Source organism: Hyaloscypha bicolor (genome assembly GCF_002865645.1).
Source record: "Hyaloscypha bicolor E unplaced genomic scaffold K444scaffold_136, whole genome shotgun sequence".
In the NCBI taxonomy this organism is placed as follows: domain Eukaryota; kingdom Fungi; phylum Ascomycota; class Leotiomycetes; order Helotiales; family Hyaloscyphaceae; genus Hyaloscypha; species Hyaloscypha bicolor.
The window spans coordinates 234679-253912 of record NW_020194638.1 but is presented as its reverse complement, the minus strand read 5'-3'; the positions used below and the strand labels follow the sequence as shown (position 1 = coordinate 253912).

The 19234-nt window shown below is 48.7% G+C and overlaps 6 protein-coding genes across 6 annotated transcripts; 4 read left to right on the top strand and 2 right to left on the bottom strand.

Moving 5' to 3' along the window:
* Positions 1-324: 324 nt before the first annotated feature.
* On the top strand, positions 325-1011 carry K444DRAFT_540537 (uncharacterized protein; the record flags this gene model as incomplete). Its single annotated transcript, XM_024875720.1, has 1 exon — positions 325-1011. One exon carries the CDS (start codon positions 325-327, stop codon positions 1009-1011), a length of 687 nt encoding a protein of 228 aa, XP_024730751.1.
* Positions 1012-3044: 2033 nt separating this feature from the next.
* Positions 3045-5160, top strand: K444DRAFT_634664 (putative peptide transporter ptr2; the record flags this gene model as incomplete). The annotated part of the gene is made up of 6 exons (XM_024883772.1): positions 3045-3451; positions 3499-3752; positions 3798-3998; positions 4045-4180; positions 4231-4674; positions 4740-5160. 6 exons carry the CDS (start codon positions 3045-3047, stop codon positions 5158-5160), a joined length of 1863 nt encoding a protein of 620 aa, XP_024730750.1.
* A 272-nt stretch (positions 5161-5432) lies between these two features.
* K444DRAFT_667562 (P-loop containing nucleoside triphosphate hydrolase protein) lies at positions 5433-8370 on the top strand. Its single transcript, XM_024887312.1, has 5 exons — positions 5433-5919; positions 5967-6138; positions 6246-6464; positions 6514-6709; positions 6758-8370. Exons 1-5 carry the CDS (start codon positions 5830-5832, stop codon positions 8319-8321), a joined length of 2241 nt encoding a protein of 746 aa, XP_024730749.1. The 5' UTR covers positions 5433-5829; the 3' UTR covers positions 8322-8370.
* Positions 8371-9418: 1048 nt separating this feature from the next.
* On the bottom strand, positions 9419-12135 carry K444DRAFT_618324 (uncharacterized protein). Its single transcript, XM_024881292.1, has 3 exons — positions 10511-12135; positions 10231-10454; positions 9419-10169 (listed from the first exon to the last, which is right to left on the bottom strand). Exons 1-3 carry the CDS (start codon positions 12093-12095, stop codon positions 9702-9704), a joined length of 2277 nt encoding a protein of 758 aa, XP_024730748.1. The 5' UTR covers positions 12096-12135; the 3' UTR covers positions 9419-9701.
* Positions 12136-13605: 1470 nt separating this feature from the next.
* On the bottom strand, positions 13606-15082 carry K444DRAFT_667560 (uncharacterized protein). The gene is made up of 3 exons (XM_024887311.1): positions 14778-15082; positions 14468-14725; positions 13606-14417 (listed from the first exon to the last, which is right to left on the bottom strand). The coding sequence occupies exons 1-3, from the start codon at positions 14805-14807 to the stop codon at positions 13920-13922; spliced, it is 786 nt and encodes a 261-aa protein (XP_024730747.1). The 5' UTR covers positions 14808-15082; the 3' UTR covers positions 13606-13919.
* A 1034-nt stretch (positions 15083-16116) lies between these two features.
* K444DRAFT_634660 (uncharacterized protein) lies at positions 16117-17167 on the top strand (the record flags this gene model as incomplete). Its single annotated transcript, XM_024883771.1, has 3 exons — positions 16117-16525; positions 16603-16714; positions 16765-17167. The coding sequence occupies 3 exons, from the start codon at positions 16117-16119 to the stop codon at positions 17165-17167; spliced, it is 924 nt and encodes a 307-aa protein (XP_024730746.1).
* Positions 17168-19234: the final 2067 nt, after the last annotated feature.

Below are 19234 nucleotides of genomic sequence, written 5' to 3'. Positions count from 1 at the left end.
AAGTCGAGCGGGAGGAGGCCGGCGGCACTATTGAACGCGGCCTAGTGCAGTTCAAGGTAGAAAGAGACGAAAAATGAGTCGGTCGGCGTGCGTGCGTAAGATTGCATGCGGCTTCCAATTGCAGTATACAGACCGAACAAGCCAATTAGCGGCTGACTCTGTCTCTGAACCACCCCCCTCACCGGCCATGGTCGTCTGCTCTGGGGGACTGGTCAGCTTCATAAATAGATCCGCAACCATGTCACCCTTTTGTGGGTTGCCTCTTCGCCTTCCCACAAGCACAAGCAGACGAGTACTCAACGGCACCTCTCACCGCCGAAAGCCATGCATTTCCTCCTCCTCGGCGCCAGTGGACGGACCGGCCAGCACGTCGTATCTGAATTACTCTCTCAGGGCCACACAGCGGCAGCTCTTGTGCGTACCTCTGGCAGCCTCACCACTCGTCCTGGCCTCACCATCGTCAGTGGCTCGCCACTATCGAAATCCGACATACGCAGCGCTCTCCTCGCGGCGCCTCCTCTATCGCCTTCTGCAGCGATCATCACATTGAACACAGTCCGCAAGTCCGACAGCCCTTTCGCGGCTCAGATCTCACCTCCTCGCTTCCTGGCCGACTCGTGCGCCAATGTTTGCGAGGTTCTGGAGCATGCCGGCATTTATCGCGTTGTAGTGATGTCGACAGCAGGTGTCGGGGATTCATGGGGTAACCTACCGTGGTTGAGCAAGGCATTCTTGGGGTGGACCAACGTCAAGTACGCGCTCGAGGATCACGGCCTCGTAGATAAGGAGATTCGGCTGAGGAAGCTGGATTGGACTCTTGTGAGGGCTGTGAGGCTGCAATTCGACGATCAGAAACCGACCGATACGAAGACGGACGTGAGAACGCTGGGCAGTAAGGGCGATGGAATGAGCTTGACCGACAGCGTGAGTGTTGCTAGTGTGGCAAGCTTCCTGGTCAAGGTTGCGGTCGAAGGACTCTTCGTCCAAAGCGCAGTGGTTGTGGCCAATTGATGCGGCCGGGGAAGTCGTGGACTTTGTTCCTGAACGAATTTGTTTTGGTTGTTCTGCGTATTGCCAAATAATAGAATCGGTTCCAGATCAATTTTTCTAAGCTTGGATCCGTGTACTTCGTAGCTGAGTGTCAAAATGGGCGGCGACACAAGGCCAGTGAGTCACTTTCCCCCTCCGTTGATTGTTCCTGCGGGATGTCCTCAAGTTTCGAGCTCCAGGTCGGTGCAATGGATTCCACAAAAATGAGAGCGGGATTGTCTTGTCGGCTAGTCATAGTTATCTAGATTTGTGTACCCAGACCGTGAGAAGTAGATAGCGCGTAGAATCTCCATTGCATATTGATATGATTCAGAGCCAGACTTGCCTAAGCAGCTTATTGAGAATGGGGTTGATGGTCTTGCACATCCGCGTCACTCCAGTTTTGTCTTGCTGCTGAAAGTCCGCCATGTCCAGTTCGCGAGGGCGTACACCGAACTATAACAGCCTCAGCGTGAAAGAGAAACCTCTCGTTTACAAGAGCCAGTAATTATTCCCTGTCTGATTCTTAATGACAACTGTATTACATGAACTAGACCGATCGCTATAAAAGATTGAGAGATGGCTTGCCAGCGCGTACGACAACGCATTCGTAAAATCACGAATTGGCAAAATGGACGAGATTATATCCGACGAAAAACAAGTCGGATAATTAAGCTAGGTGCAATCGTAACCGCAAAGCCGAACCCGCTCTCATTGTATTCAAAAAGCTCGTTAGCAAACACCGAAGGGAGATGTATGCTCCAAGGTACAAGACAAAGGAGATATAACGAATCGACTTTAGTCACGTGATGACAAATCAACTGCATTTCTGTTGAACTAGCTAAGTAATAAAGCTAGGGTCACGTGCTTGCAATGTAAACCAAGTAAACGATACTGAATTGACTGCTGTTCTACAGTGGTAAGTAGCCCGTATATATAGCCCTGAACCCCCTAAGTCACATGTACTAAATCCCTATGCCAGCTGAACCGATTACAGCTATACAGGGTATTCCAGCCGTACAGGGTATTCCAGCTATACAGGGTATTCCAGCTGGACAGGGTATTAAGCTAGTGCACAGCCCCATGGCGTTCGGTTCCAGGGCTTACTAAGCCTATTAGGGGCCTCAGGCCCCTAATTTCAACAATTTCCTGCATGCAAAGCAATCTTCCTCTCCACTCAACCATCAGTCCCCACCTTAGTCTATTGCTCACAACCTGCATCGCGTCTGCAATTGACCACTTGACCAAGGTTATCTTCGGCCTAAGATATCACACGCCCGCACTACTGGCAGTGCGCATTCCTCGTGGTCGTGAAAGAGGGGAGATTCTGCGAAAATGACCAAAACGCGATTCTGACGCGATGCTGTCCTCGACGGTGCCTCTCTCGGGCCTCCCCCCTCGGGAAAAGGTCTTGGAAGAAGCCATTGAGGTTGCCACATGCTAAATAATCCCCCGCTCGTCTTGTCATGCACCTGTCTTCCGCTCTGGTGAGTGGAGGTTCCAAGAATACCGTTGATCTTCGAGTCTTTTCGTCGCGCTTCTTGGCTCCGCTTGTCCCTCCAACAACCCCCTTCGATCTGCTATCTAGTGGTATCTGCAGGTTCATGGAATTCTTGGTTTCTTGTGTTGTATTGAGCTCCGCTTGGCTATCTTTGCACCTTCCTTTTTCGTCCACTGTCGGTTTCGAGAAGTTCTTCTCGGCAGTGGCATTGCTGGAAGGCCAGCTTGGCCCTGCTCGCCTTAGGAGCTTGTTGGTACTTAGGAAACTTCCCAAGGACGTGGGATTTCTTGTGATATATATCGACAATGGCACTTGGCACTTGGCTACCCGCTTTTGGCAGGTGATAAGAGATGCGGGCATGATGAAGCCCCTCAATTGATATGGAGAAGAATGGCCAATCTGTTACAGCAACTAGAGACGGCCAACGTCTTGAGGACATATAAATTGTCGATATTGCGCTCTTGATGATCTGCAGTTGGGCATTTTACCGCAAAGTTCCTACAACGCAGCAAACATGAATGCGGCGAGCGATCTCGAGACCTTGGAGGTGGCCAAGGGCTACGAGCCTACACTTCCCACACCGATAAAGGAGAGTATTGGGAGCGGTTCATCAACCCGGAGCGATGATTTTGAACACCCTACCGAGGAAGAGCTTGCTACACTACGCCGAGTCTCTGGAGAGATTCCATGGACAGCGTATACTGTAGCGTTTGTGGAACTCTGCGAACATTTTTCGTACTATGGAACCACTGCAGTTTGTGGGCAAGCCCATTTCGTTACAGAGGAAATGTATCTAACCACTTCCAGTCGTCAACTTCATCCAGCAACCTCTTCCAGAGGGGTCATCGACTGGTGCGGGTTCTCTAGGCAGTCTGGTGCTCTGGGAATGGGTCAACGTGCCTCCATTGGCCCCACTACTTTGTAAGCCTCTTGATCTGTGCAGCTTTACCAAACACTGACGTAGACAGCAACCCATTTTGGGCCTACATAATGCCCCTCCTCGGTGCCTACATGGCCGACCAGTCCTGGGGCCGTATGAGAACGATCCAAGTCTCCATCGCCATCGTACTCGTTGGTCATGTCATCTTGATCATTTCTGCCATCCCAGCAGTAATTGTCCATCCCACAGGTGCTATCACTGTATTCGCTATCGGTATTGTAATCATGGGGATTGGGGTCGGCGGTTTTAAGTCGAATATTTCTCCTTTGATTGCCGAGCAATGTGAGTCTCCAGCAGTATTAGGCTGACGACGCTAATTTTCTATAGGTACTAAGACAGTGATGAGAGTAAAGACCACTGAAAAGGGAGAAAGGGTGATCATGGACCCTGCTGTCACCATTTCACGTGTCTATCTGTACTTTTATCTCATGATCAATGTCGGTTCCTTGACTGGATCCATCGGAATGGTGTATGCGGAGAAATATGTTGGCTTCTGGCTTTCTTACCTGCTTCCAACCCTGATGCTTTGTAGGTTTCCCTAATAGTGAACCTGTTGCCCCACTGACAGTTCTAGGTCTCTGTCCGATGGTTATCTTTGCTTGCAGGAACAGATACCGCATGTATCCACCCACCGGCTCAATGCTTGCCCAGTCGATGAAGCTTTGGAGATTTGTTATGAGGAAGCGATGGTCATGGAATCCTATTACTTTGTAAGCCACGATCCAAGAATTCCAGATCTCATGACCGACATAATTCACAGCCGCAAGAACGTGCAACAACCCGGCTTCTGGGACGACGTCAAACCGTCCAGACTCGGCGCCTCCAAACCAGCCTGGATGATCTTTGACGACGCCTGGGTTGACGAAGTGCGGCGTGGCCTCCTAGCTTGCAAAGTCTTCCTCTGGTATCCTCTCTACTGTACGTCTCTTCTCCCCAACTCCCGCACCACACCTCCCCAATTAACAATCCCAGGGCTCGCCTACGGCCAAATGACCAACAACCTCACATCCCAAGCCGCCGTCATGAAGCTGGGCGGCGTCCCTAACGACATAGTCTCCAACTTCAACCCGCTCTTCATCGTGCTCCTCATTCCCATAATGGACCAAATCGTATATCCTGGCCTGCGAAAACTCGGCTTCAAATTCACGCCTATAAAGCGCGTCACATGCGGTTTCTTCCTCGCTTCATCTGCCATGATTTCCGCGTGCGTGACGCAAGAGTTCATTTACCGCATGTCCCCATGCGGCACCCGAGCGAATTCCTGCGAAGACGAAAATGGCGAGCCCCTCGTGGCGAATATTTCGGTTTGGATACAACTTCTTCCGTATGGGCTTATTGGATTCTCGAGATCATGGCGAGTGTCACGAGTCTGGAGTACGCGTTCACGAAGGCGCCGACGAATATGCGGAGTACGGTGCAGGCGGTTGCGCTGTTTATGAATGCGCTGAGCTCGGCGTTGGCGCAGGCTCTTGTTGCACTGGCAGAGGATCCGTTGCTGGTGTGGAATTATGGGTTGGTTTCTGTGTTGGCTGCGGCAGGTGGAGTGCTGTCTTGGCTTGATAATAGGAAGTTGGATAGAGAGGAGGATAAGTTGAATTTGTTGCCGAGTGCGCAGTTTCATGCAAAAATGAGAGCACCGAGTGATGAGGAGAGTGGAGATCGAGTCGTTGAGGAGGTAGGGAGTGAGTAAAAGAGCAGCGAGTGAGGGGCGGCTGGATGTGATCTTACCAAATGAAGAGAAACAATGGCAAGGAAATTAGCTTCGCCTTCTTGTATCTTACTGTCATTCACGAAATGAATCTATTCGCTTACGAGCTACCTGCCAGACCCCGTCTTACAGTATTTTAGAAAATAAATCAGGGCAGGTGAAACTTTATCTTGTCACGTGTGAAAGGGCTCACTCGCCACTGCCGAGACAGTTCTCCAGCCACCATCGCGTCACCTCATCGTCCGAATAAATTCGCGATGAAGAAGCAATTATCCTTAAAGGCTACCGCCGACAAGCTGCTTCATTCCTGATGACTCAATTGCTCCTCCTTGCATCAACGGCTGCATCGAAGCCCGAGACTGCTTGCGGCTGGTTCTCCCCGGTCAATCAAGGATTCTGATTCACTCTTCTATCTGGGCGACTGCAGCTGTGAGTCAGAACGTTACTCAGGCCGAGATCAGAGTTCAGACCCCACAGCCGATGGCCAACGACTCCCCTTTATTATGTTCCGCGCCTTCCCCCCTTACGATTGCTGCCTTAAGGCCTTCTTCTATTCTCGGTTCCCCTTTTCTCATTTTTGATTGTTTTTCACGACCCAATTGAGCTTTCAAATACAGCTTCAACATCATCTCTCGACAAGTTGGCCGCAGAATGACGACCTCCACCGAAGAAGCAGCAACCACGATCTTAGTATCATGCAAACAAACACGCTTCCATATCGAGAGCCCGGTCTATCAAGAAGTATACTTTCCCTGCTCTCTGAATGGCCCAATGTTGACGACGAGAAGCTCGACATCGAGGGATTAAACATCACAGTCACATCTGGAGCCGGGAAAGCAGCTGCAAAGCCAAAAGTGAAAGCGAGAGCTGAAGGGTTAGAAATTCTCGCGAATGCGAACTTGAAGCTCAAGGCTGGGGTGCATTATGCGCTCATCGGACGAAATGGGACGGGGAAGAGCAGTGAGTTGTGCCCTCATCTTTGTCATCAATCTCGATCAGCACCTTCCAATACCGGTTTATAGGTTGTGGGTAAGACGCCAAGGAATGAGAGCTGATGAAGGAAATAGCGATCTTAAAAGCAGTGGCAGAGAAACTGATCCCCGGCATCCCGATCCAGACACGGATATCAATCTTGCAGCAAACAGCAAGCGATGGCTCAGATCCCGTTGCTGATGCCACAGCTGCCATCCAGGGCTTGGGGGTCGGCGAGGGTAACCAATTCTCGGTGCTGGAAGAGGTCATTGATAGGGCGACGTCGAGGAATGAGATTCAGAGGGAGATTGATGGTATGATCACGTGATGCGGTTGCTGGCTTCGTATTGACGGTCTCTGCAGTCCTTTCAAAGGCGATTGAAAACCATGAGTCGAACCTTGCTCCGCTGAGAGCGTTTCGGCAGATTCACCATGATCGTTTGAAGAGGGAGTTATTTGAGAAGGACAAGGATGCGAGGCTGAGGAGTGGAGCGAGGGGCATGGCTGCGAGGAAAGCGTTGATTGCTTTTGAGAAGCTCGTGGTGGAGTCAGCTCAGCGGTGAGTTCGTCTATTTAATTCCTTGGGTTTAATCTGAAGATGAAACAGGCTTTCACAGAAAGACGAGGAGATTGATGAGGATACGATCAAGGAGGAAACACATCAAGCAAGTGATCTCCTAGCTGAACTCCAGTCACAGCTTGAACCGGGGAAGATTGCCGACATTGAAGTCAAAGCTCGAGGTATCCTATCTGGCCTCGGCTTTCCCAAAGCCAACTTTGACAAAAAAGTCTCCACCTTGTCTGGAGGATGGAAAATGCGCACCAATCTTGCAAGTGTTCTGCTCCAGCCAACTGACATCCTGATCCTCGACGAACCTACCAATTTCCTTGACCTCCTCGGCATCATTTGGCTGCAGCGATTCCTTCTCCAACTCCGGGAAACTGGTCCCAATCCTCCAACCGTTGTTCTGGTTTCCCACGACCGAGATTTCATCAACACAGTCTGCCAAGAACTAATCATCCTCCGCGACCACGAACTCACGTACTTTCGCGGCGACCTCAATACCTATGACTCCTCGATTCGCGACAAGAAGCTCTACCTAGGCCGCATGCGCGACGCGCAAGAGAAGCAAAAAGCGCACATGCAACAAACCATCGCACAAAACATCAAGCAAGGGAAAGCAGCTGGTGACGAGAATAAACTCCGACAGGCCAAGTCCCGCCAAAAGAAACTCGATAACCGCATGGGCATGGAGAAATCCGCAACAGGCGGACGCTTCAAACTGAATCGCGACCTTGAAGGCTGGCATCTCACTGCACGGACGGAAATCGATGTCCCTGTCGATGAAAAAGGGGTTTCTATCCTGCTTCCTCCTGCACCTGACCTGCGATTCCCAGGTCCGCTCGTCTCCCTCGAGAAAGTGAGCTTCAAATATCCCACCACCAAGAAATCCCAGCCCTCACCAATCGTACTGCAAGACATCGACCTCACAATCCACACTGGAGATCGCATCGGCGTCGTCGGTCTCAACGGGAGCGGCAAATCAACATTAATCAAGCTCCTCACCGATACCACGAAACCTTCTTCCGGCATCGCGACACGTCACCCAAGGTTGAGAACGGGATATTATTCCCAACATGCCGTTGAAGACTTACAAGCTTTCGGTCGCTCTAATCCATCACTTACTGCTCTCTCCCTCCTCACTAAAGATGTCGAGGGTAAATTGGATGAAGGCGAGATCCGCGGCCTCCTCGGTTCACTCGGTCTTCCAGGTCGAACAGCCTCCGACGTCCCATTGACAAAACTCTCAGGTGGCCAACTCGTACGCCTGGCGTTGGCAAGACTGCTGTGGCTGACTCCTCAATTGCTGATTCTCGATGAAATTACTACACACTTAGACTTTCACACGGTAACAGCATTAGCGGACGCGCTTGGTAGTTGGAACGGCGCGATTTTGTGCGTCAGCCATGACAGATATTTAATTAGGAGAGTTGTGGAGGGCGAGAAAGATGACGAGGGGAGTGGCGAGGAGGAAGGTGATGAGGAAGAGGATCGCAGGAGGCGGATGGTGTATTTGTTGAAAGGTGGATTGTTAAAAGTTCTGGAGAGGGGGGTCAGTGGCTTTGAAGAGAGTCTTGAGAAGAGGGTCGAGAAGTTAATGGCTAGCTAAGTTAGTCGTTCAAAATGGCATATTAAAAAGGAATAGACAAATTTGGCTGTGTTCTAAGCAGTTTACTCTGAGAAAGGACTAGAAGTCCGGTAACCGAGAGGGCCAAAAAAAAAGGGACTTGTGGTCAAGCTGTCGAGGAGAGGAGGATTCTGCTCACCTTTACATTAGGTTTGTTGCCGTAACCGAAGTATATGCAACGTCAAACTTAAGTCTGGAATTCTGCTTTTCAGCCTTTTCTCTCGAGAAATTAGAATTATGGAGACAACCTACGAACCTTTCGACAGGGTCGAAAAGTGATATGATTTGGGTTGTGGATTGATTGGTTGGTTGGAAGCAGTTCGGCTAGATGCCCTACCGCATAGATTGGATCGGATGACGAGCTTGATTTTGGATGTAAGTTTGAGGGCAACAAATTGTCGACATCGGGTGAGTCTCGGTCGTAGAGTGGAGGCTCGCGGTTGGTTTTGTTTGATAAAGGCAGGGCGACGGGGTGCCGACTTGCCAGAGTCTGGTCGGAGAGTGAGACTCAGGTCTGTTAGTTTTGTTAGTTATGGAGTTTGAATATAGCTTAGACAGCTTGACCACAATATTTAAGGGGGAAATGCTTATTTGGAGTTATGTGGGTGGCAGTGTAGGGCGGGGTTGGAGCTCACCTTCGATTGAGATTTTGGCGTGACTTAAAATCACAAGCGAACGGAACAAGAGGGCTACAAAGAAGATGGATATAGCTCGCCTAATAGACTTCAAATTTTGCAAGTGACATAGGATCTCTGTAGGAAGGGATAGATCGTGGAAGTTAAGAAGTTTCTTTCTTTCTTAGCCCAGATAGACAGGGCTTCTCCCGCGATTGGCTAGTATTGAATTAATTTATATACTTCCTAGTTTCACCAATAACTAGTCATACTCTTCTACCATACAATGAATTCTAGTCCAACCACGAATGCGAGACCATTCTCAGTTGACACGTGCCGGAAAGTGTTATATAGTAGTAAGTATTAATTTAATCTAGCTATTTATCTATACTATAAAAATAGTAAAAGCTAGAAGAATTAAGGTTACAGTTGACGTGGGAGATACGAAGTATTAGGAAAGCGTCACCGCTACTTCACAGTTTACGTACTGATTAGACTAACTAATAAGTGGACTAGTAGCTAATATGAGGTTATTCCAAGGTAGCATCGTCCTTTGCGAATAGCCTCATATTATCGTACAACTTTGTGACTGGCAGGTTATAATCTCGAATAGCACCTGCCGATCACGAAGGTACACCATTCGTGGGAGGACTAGAACAAATGCTTGGTATCCTAATCTCTTCATCTCTCCGTATCATCATGCACTTATTTCTCATCCCATCCCATCCCATCCCCACCCCCCTTCCAATCACAGCCGTCCTCCAGCCACCGGCTTAGAGATACTGTTATGCGGTCTCCCAATCATACCCGCCATCCCCCGAATCTGCTTCTCTCTCAGATCCCCCACCTGAAACCCGCTCTCCTCAACCTCCACCTTCCCCTTTTCCCCACCAAACCCACTATACACATCCCCAACTTCTCTCTCAACAAACCACCTCTTCAACCCCATCTCCGTCGCTACAGCGCCAAGAACCGTCAAATACGGAATCGCAAGTAGGAAACCGATGAATACGAAGATCGCCTGGGGCAAGAATTGTGTGGCGCAGATGGAAATACTGGAGATGTCGAGGAAGGCGGTAATTACGACCGCGACGGAGAGGATCATGACGAGCAGGAGATTGAATTTGTGTGCTAAGTTTATGGCGGGGGCTCTGTAGCGGACCGGTGCTAAGCCTGCTGATGCGAGGGTTAGGAGGACGAGAATTAAGCCCATCACCTCGAATAATCGTTAGTTCAGCTTCCGGAAAGGGAGATGATTGGGCAGGGAGGAAGCTTACACCATGGGCAGAAACAAAGTGGCTCCGTTGACCCTCTCCTAAGACGCCGAAAATCAACGTGAGGAGAGATCCTGGGACAACGAGGATGACACCGATTAGGAGCTGCCATCTGGGGGCATTGGATAGGAATTGCATGCGTCCGGACATGACGGCGATGTTCCGGGCGGTGTTTAGTAGAATGATAGTGGGGAGAGCGAAGACGTAAGTGTTGATGGCCAAAATAACTTCACATTCATCAGTCCTGTCCTCAACCAGAATCCCTCAAACACAGGCAACTTACCATGAAGCACAATCAACGTCACCGCCCTCACGACAGGCTGGCCGTTCAACGTAATTCCTTGCGTGATATCCTTGTTTGCCAGATTTGCAGTGTATGTATTGCCTCCCTCTTTGATTGTGTACGTCTGATTTGTCAATGACGAAAATGAGGAGGTGAGGTTTCCGAAGCTGCCGAGACTGATCTTGCCGCTTTGGAGGAGGGACAGGCCGATGGTGGCGATGCCGCCGACGCCTTGACATCCTAGTATATCGATACCGCTCTGGAGTATTGGATCGATGGTTGTGTTAAGCATCATCAGATCGAGCTTTGATGGTGCCATTAGGGTTTGAGATTGTCGTTTGAGTCCAGTTACTACCGTTGAGCGCTTTGTTACAGAGAGACCTCGAATAGAACGCTTTGCAGCAATCATAGTCGAGTTTGCTGAAGCTGTGCCATTCGAAGCTGGGGAGGTCGAGTTCAGTGGTGGCTTTCCAAAAGCCTGGAGCAGCCCTTTCGTCAGTTCCGAGCCAAGCCCAGTCCCAAAGCCAGTTGCAGCTCCTCCAACACCATCGTCGAAGTTGCTCACAGTAGGCATAGCCATCATGCCCACGGTATCAGAAGGTGGCATATTAAAAACCCCTCCAATACCACCCGCGTTTTCAATACTCGACTGTGCTCCATCCACCAGCCCTACAGCAAATCCGGCAGCAACTTTCCCAATCGGCAAACTCGACAGAGACAAACCACCAATGCCCCCACCCGTCGAGGTTTTACCAGTTGCTCCAGCCAAAGACGATACCGCTTTGGTCAGAGTCCCATTCGCCAGGAAAGACTCGCTGAGGCCTTTTGCAAACGTCTGAACAATGGGTCCCACACTCGCTGTACCACCCGTCGTCGCCGGCACACCGCTATCATTTTGAAATCCCAGTCCAACCACAGCGCCCTCCGCCAATCCAGATCCAAGGCCACTAGCAGCAGCCAGAAGATTGGCACTTGAAAAAGCGCTGGTAAGGTTGATATTAGAAAACATGGACGTTAAACTGGAGTTTCCCATCATGGCCGTCAAGCTCGTCAAGCTGAGGTTCGAAAGAGCAGACGTTGATAATCCTTGTCCAAAATTACCAGCAATGCCATTGAGTCCGTCTGTGTTGAAGGAGCTGTTGTCTGCTGGTTTGCTGCTCAGTTTCAACGCAGAGACTGCTCCACTTCCGAGACCTTGAGCGAGAGAGAGGACGGCTTGGTTGGTTTGGGCTCCTGATAGTGTCGTGTTCCCGCCCACCATGCCCACGACTTTCGTCAGGTCAACACCACCCAGGAAAGAAGTGCTCAATCCTTGCCCAAGGTTACCTGCGATACCGCTGAGTCCGGAGGTGTTGAAAATTCCATTACTTACAGCCTTCAGACCCAAGCTCTGAGATGCACCTCCGCCGAGGCCTTGAGCAAGTGAGAGCGCAGCAGTGTTGATGGTGCTTGGGTCCGTAGCTCCTCCCAAAAGCGAAGACACATTGATGGATCCTACGATTGACGAGGTAAGGCCCATCCCGAGACCCTCGGCAACGGAGTTGATGCCGGTCGCTGGGGCAATAGCTTTGTTTGCCTTAATCATTTTGGCGGGCAGAGCGAGTCCAGTGAGCGTACCGTTTCCGATACCGACTCCAAGATACATGGCTGCACCGCTTGCTCCACTTGCGAGACTGGCTCCGATGTCACTGAAGATGCCTGAGAATGCGGATGCAAGATCTCTCCCGGTGACTTTCGGATTGTCTGCAAAGTGTCAGTATTTCGAAAGTGGTCTTAAAGAGACTTTTTCCCTACTTCCGCTTTTGATGTCGACCATTACATCTCGCAGCAGGGCGAGTGATTCCAACAACAGTTCTCGCGCTTCCTCATTCCCAGGTTTGCCGGAAGTTGCATACACTCGAGCTTTGGGTGCAACATCGCTTGATCTTGTCGTTTGCGATAAATCCAGAGAATTCGAACTGCGGGACTTGAACGAATGGGAAATAATTTCTAAGGTGAATAATATAATTAACATCACCATGGGGTAGACAACCCCCCTGGCGATCTGCCTCAGTCTCCGGTTCTCACTGAGAGAGCCCATGATTAAAAAATACACGTTCGTCCAGCGAATTCTGAATTAAAGGGAACAGGACGAAAGTACGATCCAGAAAGACATAAGCACTTAAAGAGCCGGCTTGCGGAGAGGATTGGAGAATAAGCTCTCTCGCAAGCATTATATCACCATGTCCTTTCCGTCAACACAGACTCTGAGCATCCAATGAATAGCGTCAGGAACATCGTCGATGTGCCATCGGAAAAATTTGAAACTATCTCTGCGGGTGCGGGGTTGTCACAGTGCCTCGCAAGAATTTTGACGAGGTGTTGCTGATGGTTGGCGGGGTCGCGCTTGGATCGAAGTCCCTGGTTCGCAACGTGGATGGTTTCTCGCAACACCATGTTTCGTAAACTGCTGGATCTACCAATGAAACAACGAGACAGTTCTAGAAGCTAGAATTTGGAAGAATCTCTAGACGTACTGACAAAATAATCGCGGCGCCTATTTTCTCCACTTGGGGATCCGGTACCTGGCGGAACAGAGCACTGAATAGAAGCCGGCCGAGGCACCGGGAGACGATGAATCTCGCAAGGAACTCACACAATCACTTATCCAGATGATGGGAAGAAAGTTTCTCTGGGCCTCGGTAATCGGAGGATAGATTATTTCAAAAGGGACGCGCATGGAGGATCAGATAATTGGCCATAAGAGAATGGCGGAGAGAGACCTCGCAATAAAAATGTATCTCCATCGAGAGAGGTCGGTGGGAAAATAGAATGCAGTGAGCGTGAGTAGACATTGCTCACAATAAGTATTTGGGCAGAAAGAGGCGGCGAAAAGAGAGTGGGCTTCACTTGAAGAGAAAGCGCTCGCAAGAACCATTGGCTTACGCAAGCAACCCTTATCTATGAAGCCATTAATGAAGGTGCAACAAACTTGGTCGAGGATGCAGCTGTAAGGCGTAAATTTATTGGAATGTTGACACTGCGTGTCTTAGAAGCTTGTTCCCGAAGCTGCTCATGGGAGAGCAGACATGTGCAGTTTCGAGCGCTGGCTCCTCCCCCCCCCCCCGGCTTGATCACAAAAACGCCCTCTGCACATTTGAATACACCACGCAGAAAGCCCAAACGATTGGTGAACTACACCGAACTTTGATGTTCGCCTCATAATAACGACTGAAGATGCTGCGCGCAGCCTGTACTCCGTCTCGAGTTACATCAAGACCACCGTCCACAAAATCGCACAGCGCACATGTCCATTTCACGAAAAGCGTTCATCCCTCCGATCCGTCCATGTACGATCGCACCAGTACGCTACACTCACAGCTTCCAATCTCAGACAGTAAGTTGAATCCCCTTCTACCATCCTCGTCCGTCACACTACGGCTAAGGCATCCCTCGTCTTCACCAAAGCCACAAATACTCCACCCGCCAGGCCAGCCGCAAGAATAGTCGCCGCGCCTCCAAGAATCAGCGCTACATTAACGTGCACAGCAAACTTTGTCTTAGGTTTGACATCGCCCTTCGAGTCAGAACTCGGTTCATCCAAATCCAGGTTACAATTGGATCGAAGAATCCCAATTCTCAGCTCTGATTGTTCCGAGAAGGTGAGAACAATCGCTTGCAAGAGCCCGCCGGTTGCAATTCGTAGGGAGAGGACAGAGGTGAGCAATCTGACTTGCTCCCAGGTCCCCGAGACAAACACAACCTTGAATGGGTACTCAACAGGCGGCACCCATTTCAGCAGAGCATAAGACCCAAAAATAACCTGCAACGATGCATACTCGAAAATCGGAAGATTCGGGCGAGCTGGGTTGGAGAGATTGATTGCTAAGACCAAGACTGCGACATTGGTGGCAGCATCGATCACGATCTCATCCGCAATCAGCCCTTATTTCAGCGGTCGTTCGAGCATTGACTTACCGGAAGTAACAACCCCATCTCCTCCGCTTTCAACAAAGCTGTTTGGTTCTTCCTTAACTGAAGCTGGGCTAGAGCAGTCACCATGGAAATGTACCCCGCGATGCGGAAATCCAGACGCCGGAAGGTGGCCAGGAAGAGCTGCTCGATTAGGACGTAGGCCACCAGGTTGGGCCAGTTCAGGTCGATGACGGATTTCATGACCTGAGTGTCGAAGGGGATAAGGATATAGTTCGCCAGACATAAAACAACAACAGCGGACTTTAGGGGGTGTTAGTTTTATTGTTCGAGGTGGAGACGGTTGGACACTGACCTTTACTGTCTGGAGGAATTTCGGCGCCATCTTGACGTCTTTGCTCGAGGGCGTGACTATCGTATATTGGCGAGACAGTGCGATGGGAGACTATGAATGATTGAATGAGTGGCAGCTCGATAGGCAATAAATCCTGATGAAAGGCGTAAAGCCTGATGATCGGCCGATATCGCACGATGCGTGAGACGCCCCTGTGTATCCGGTCGCGTATTATGAGGGGCTGCACGCGTGCAAGACCAACTTTAAACGTATCTATCAGAAGTTCTCAACAGTAGGGGAGGCCTTGTACATGTTATTCATCCACGTTGTTGAAAGATGAAGAAAGGAAGAGGTCTGAGCTGCGCTTCAACAGCTTCAGGCTAAGTGAGGCGCAGCAGGATGACGGGGCTGATTGGCGGCATCGATCACTGTGGCGCAGCCGGAATGCCTTGAGCTACTCTCGGTCCACATTAGCAGGGGCAGCCTCATCATTTGCCAAGTTCTGTCTTTTCACAATGCTCAACACTGGAAGGTTCCGTATTATGACTATGCATAGTTTCTCCTGCAATTGTGAAGTCGTCTGGCAACGGGAGCACGTTGTTGTAAGGTTAGAATTAGATCTAACTAGACAGAGCGCTAGTTCTGGGAGTTCTAAAGCTTATTTCTCTACTAATATTAGGACCTTAATAGGCTAGGGGCACCCCGTTCGGCGCCTCACGGCGTGTGGGGCACAACTGTATACGGGACACATCTGCGTACGGGATATATCTGCGTACGGGACACATCTGTATACAAAGCACATCTATATTTAAAGTATATTCTCTACTAATACTAGGAGCTTAGGAGGCCAGGGGTACGGCGTTCGGCGCCTCACAGGAGCGTATATATATACCTTAAGTGCGGGAAGCGTATGTATATCCTTAAGGATATACTTCCTAAGCAATTACAAGTAAGGGACAGAGGGACGTATGTCTTGCCCACCTTTTATGTGCGTACCGGGGGCTAAAGAATAGCCGAAAAAGAAAGCCTTACTTTACGATAAAATTATAAAAATTAGCTTGCGAAATGCGGGGGAAGGGGGCTAGAAGGGAATCTAATTCTCAATTGCATAAGCACCCGTTCTAGGGTTTACCCAGAGAAGGTGCTTATGTATTCTAATTAGAGTTAGCCTCCTGTTATTTCCCCTTTGGGCGTATACCCATGTTTTAGGAATACTATGCGAGCAAAACAGGGGTGTTGCAAGGGTTGGCAGGGGCACACTGATTTTCTTTCCAACCACATCGGATTCCCTCTGCGCTTATTAATTCTACCGTCTGCCTCTAAAACCAAACTCTCTACTTCCCTATCAACCCTTCCCAGCATGATACTACCATTAGCTGCGATCATTACTGAGATATGCTCTACCCAAAACACCTATATCAAGATTTTGTCAGGGCCACTGAAAGGTGGCTCCAATACTATATATGAGATCCAATCTGAGGACGGGGATCGTTGGTGTCTTCGAATCCCCTACGATGCCGACGCAGCTAGATTTGCTACAAAAGGGACTGTCGTTCTAAAGGATGCAAAAGAGAAGTGCCCAGCGCTTCTAGTACCTGCTATTGTTTATCAATCACAGTATTATACTGTTATGGACCATCTTGATGGAGAGGCTCTTAAATCCTGGAATACGCAAGTGTTACCAAAAGAACGATGTCAAGTTTTGCTGGATGGCCTTGCGACCTTCCTGTTTTCCCTATGGACCTTAGAAGAGGCACAAGACACTCAAGGTACAAGTAGGTTTTATTGAATGAGCATGCCGTGAATCCCGGCATGCGACAGAGATATAATAAGATGGGCTAACTAGTGTATAGATTACAAGATGACCTAGTGCCTTATCCAGACGATGGGGTTGCTATATTTAAGCATGGAGACTTGAATGCATGGAACGCGGTTGTGAACGAAAGAGGCCTCTCCGGGTAAGCACCTTAATATTTTAGTATATTTTTTCTTTTCTAATTAGTAATAGTGTTGTGGATTGGGATACCTCCCGATTCGCGCCTGCCCCTTCAGCTATCCAGTACCCTATTTTTATTGCGGATATTCCGGGGTGGCTAAATGACGATGTCCCTAAAGAGATGATATTTGAAGAAGATCGAGCCTATTCAGAGCATGCAATAGGGAAATTAGATGCGAGTTCTGAAAACCCTGGGCGGATTGAGTATCTACTAAGAACTTCATTTGAGAGGCAATTCTTAGAACTGTTGCTTCGTAACCGGAAGATCAACGATGAGTATGTTCAACGAATATTAAAGCATGATGCTATACTAGATGAGAATGCGGCCCTCGAGCAGTTAGAAGATTTTGTTTCTGTCAACGAGTTAATGCGAGCGCTCCCTGTAGTATTAAAATTGCGAAGCAGGCTTATTTGAGGGTTATACTTCTAGAATTAGGCAAGAACTTGAGGGAAGTAGTTGTACATCAATACTTGAGGTAGAAAAAGGAGTAAGAAATATATGAAGCAATTTCCTTTGAGCAAAACTGTTGTGTATATGCATATAATGAATGATATCTGCATATACTTAAATAAGCTAAAGTATGACTAAAAAGATGATATAACCATGTCTTCAAACCTTAGGAAAACAGGTAAATAAATGGCTGTGTAAGCTGGTCCAAGGCTATACTGATGTCGGCAGCGACGAGAAAGGAAACTCCTGAAACTCCCTACCCCTACCGGCCCAACTGATCCAGGATTTCAAAAGCCCACGCTAGTTCGAATCGATGTGATTGTGATTCGGGTCCGTGGCTGACCCAGTGTCTCTGCAGGAGCACCGATAGTTCTTCGGTGCCCCGGATGGGAATGCCCAGAATGTTGCCTTATAGTCTTGCGTCCTCTCTTCATTGGACTACTAATAGTCGGGCTTGACGTTGCGCTAAAGGGGCCCTTCCCTTTAGTCAGGGAAAGCAAGTTGTCCCGGGAAAGCAAGATGTCCTGTACTAGCCTTTTTTGCCTTCTAAAAAATAATATTAGAAACTAGCTATAGAAAATCTATTTAATACGTTTTATTTGCAATCTTATAGTTACCTATTATATACTTAAGGGCTAAAGTTTTAAGTAAAAAAATAAAAATTTATAATTAAGCAAAAGTTATAAGTCTAATATTCGCAAAATAATCACAAATAAATAATTCTTATAATTTTTGTATTTCTCGCGATTTTATTATTAAAACCTTAATAACTTTCTACTCACTTCTTTGTTTAAGATTTAGAGAATCATATCTAGTTTATAAGGCTTATATTTTTAATTCTATTACTTAGAATTATTTAAAAAGGTTAAGGTTTCAAGTTATTAAGGATTTTATTTGGTGCGGGACATCTTGCTTTCCCGGGACAACTTGCTTTCCCCGACTAAAGGGAAGGGCCCCTTTAGCGCGATGTCAAGTCCGACTATTAACTGTCAATGTCTTTCTGAGTCGTAGAATAGTAATAGACATTACCGAATCCCATGGAATTTCCACACTAACTCCCTTACGCTCAGTAATCTCAAGTTTCTCTGGATCGTCTGGGGAGTATCGACGAAGTCTAATGTAATCCTCGAGTCCGAACTGTTGAACAAGTTGTTGAGAAGATGCAAAAAACTCATCTGCCACCTCATCATAATCCCCGAGCTCAAATTCGCAAGGCATCTACGACTTCTGGCGTAAGACATATGACTTCGGTCTGATTTTGGCACCATACAAATTGTCAGCTTTATCGCTTATTGGAAATGGCTGACGAGTTTGGCTATGTTTTCGAAAGCCGAGATGAAAGCGGTGAAGTCCTTGGATTGGATTCCGATATGGGCCTCCTCCAATGAATGAACGGAGTGGATAATGGATGGATCATAAACCACAGCCATGTTGAGTCGTTGGATGCGTGCGAGTTGGTGTGTTTTATGGTTTCAAATGGCTGCTTGGTTAAGCTTGATCGTTTGGGATGTAGGATATAGAATGGACGAGAGCACTGGTGCACTTTTATACACTTTTCCAGGTCAACAAAATGGCCTGCGCCTGCCGATGTTAGTTTCAAGTTTCAACTTCCAACTTCCAACTTGATTCTATGGCATTACTGCTTGTACTTGGCTCCAGGGGCTTGTTGGCATCATGCACGAGTGTTCGTTCTTGATTCTATTCGCTCTTGATTCTATGGTATTGTCGCTTGTACTCGGCGCCAGGGGCTTGTTTGTCACATATTATGATTCCCCGACGCATATCTGCCCAGAGACAGTAATTATGGTGGTAGCCTAGGAGTTCTTTGTCTGTATATAGACGTGAGACGACTTGGTGTTGGAATAACTTTAGTGGAGGAGTCGATGCTGGGAGAGAGACTCGGCGAGGGCGACAGTGACCGCGAATTTGGAGCCCATCCGAACCCCCTCTGGTGCCTGCCACACCGGGGCATGAGGGTGGAAGCAGGTTTGTTTGTTCCCGGCTTCTAAGCACCCTCAAAAGCGGTAGATT

Bases quoted from the DNA above. Each gene is read 5' to 3' on its own strand.
- K444DRAFT_667562 (XM_024887312.1), top strand. From the start codon at position 5,830: ATGACGACCTCCACCGAAGAAGCAGCAACCACGATCTTAGTATCATGC. The intron at 5,920-5,966 runs GTATACTTTCCC...GACGACGAGAAG, and splicing joins AGAGCCCGGTCTATCAAGAA to CTCGACATCGAGGGATTAAA. The intron at 6,139-6,245 runs GTGAGTTGTGCC...TGAAGGAAATAG, and splicing joins AAATGGGACGGGGAAGAGCA to CGATCTTAAAAGCAGTGGCA.
- K444DRAFT_618324 (XM_024881292.1), bottom strand. From the start codon at position 12,095: ATGATTAAGGCAAACAAAGCTATTGCCCCAGCGACCGGCATCAACTCC. The intron at 10,455-10,510 runs GTAAGTTGCCTG...ATGAATGTGAAG, and splicing joins GACGTTGATTGTGCTTCATG to TTATTTTGGCCATCAACACT. The intron at 10,170-10,230 runs GTAAGCTTCCTC...CGATTATTCGAG, and splicing joins ACTTTGTTTCTGCCCATGGT to GTGATGGGCTTAATTCTCGT.
- K444DRAFT_667560 (XM_024887311.1), bottom strand. From the start codon at position 14,807: ATGGCGCCGAAATTCCTCCAGACAGTAAAG. The intron at 14,726-14,777 runs GTCAGTGTCCAA...CACCCCCTAAAG, and splicing joins AATTCCTCCAGACAGTAAAG to TCCGCTGTTGTTGTTTTATG. The intron at 14,418-14,467 runs GTAAGTCAATGC...ATTGCGGATGAG, and splicing joins AGATGGGGTTGTTACTTCCG to ATCGTGATCGATGCTGCCAC.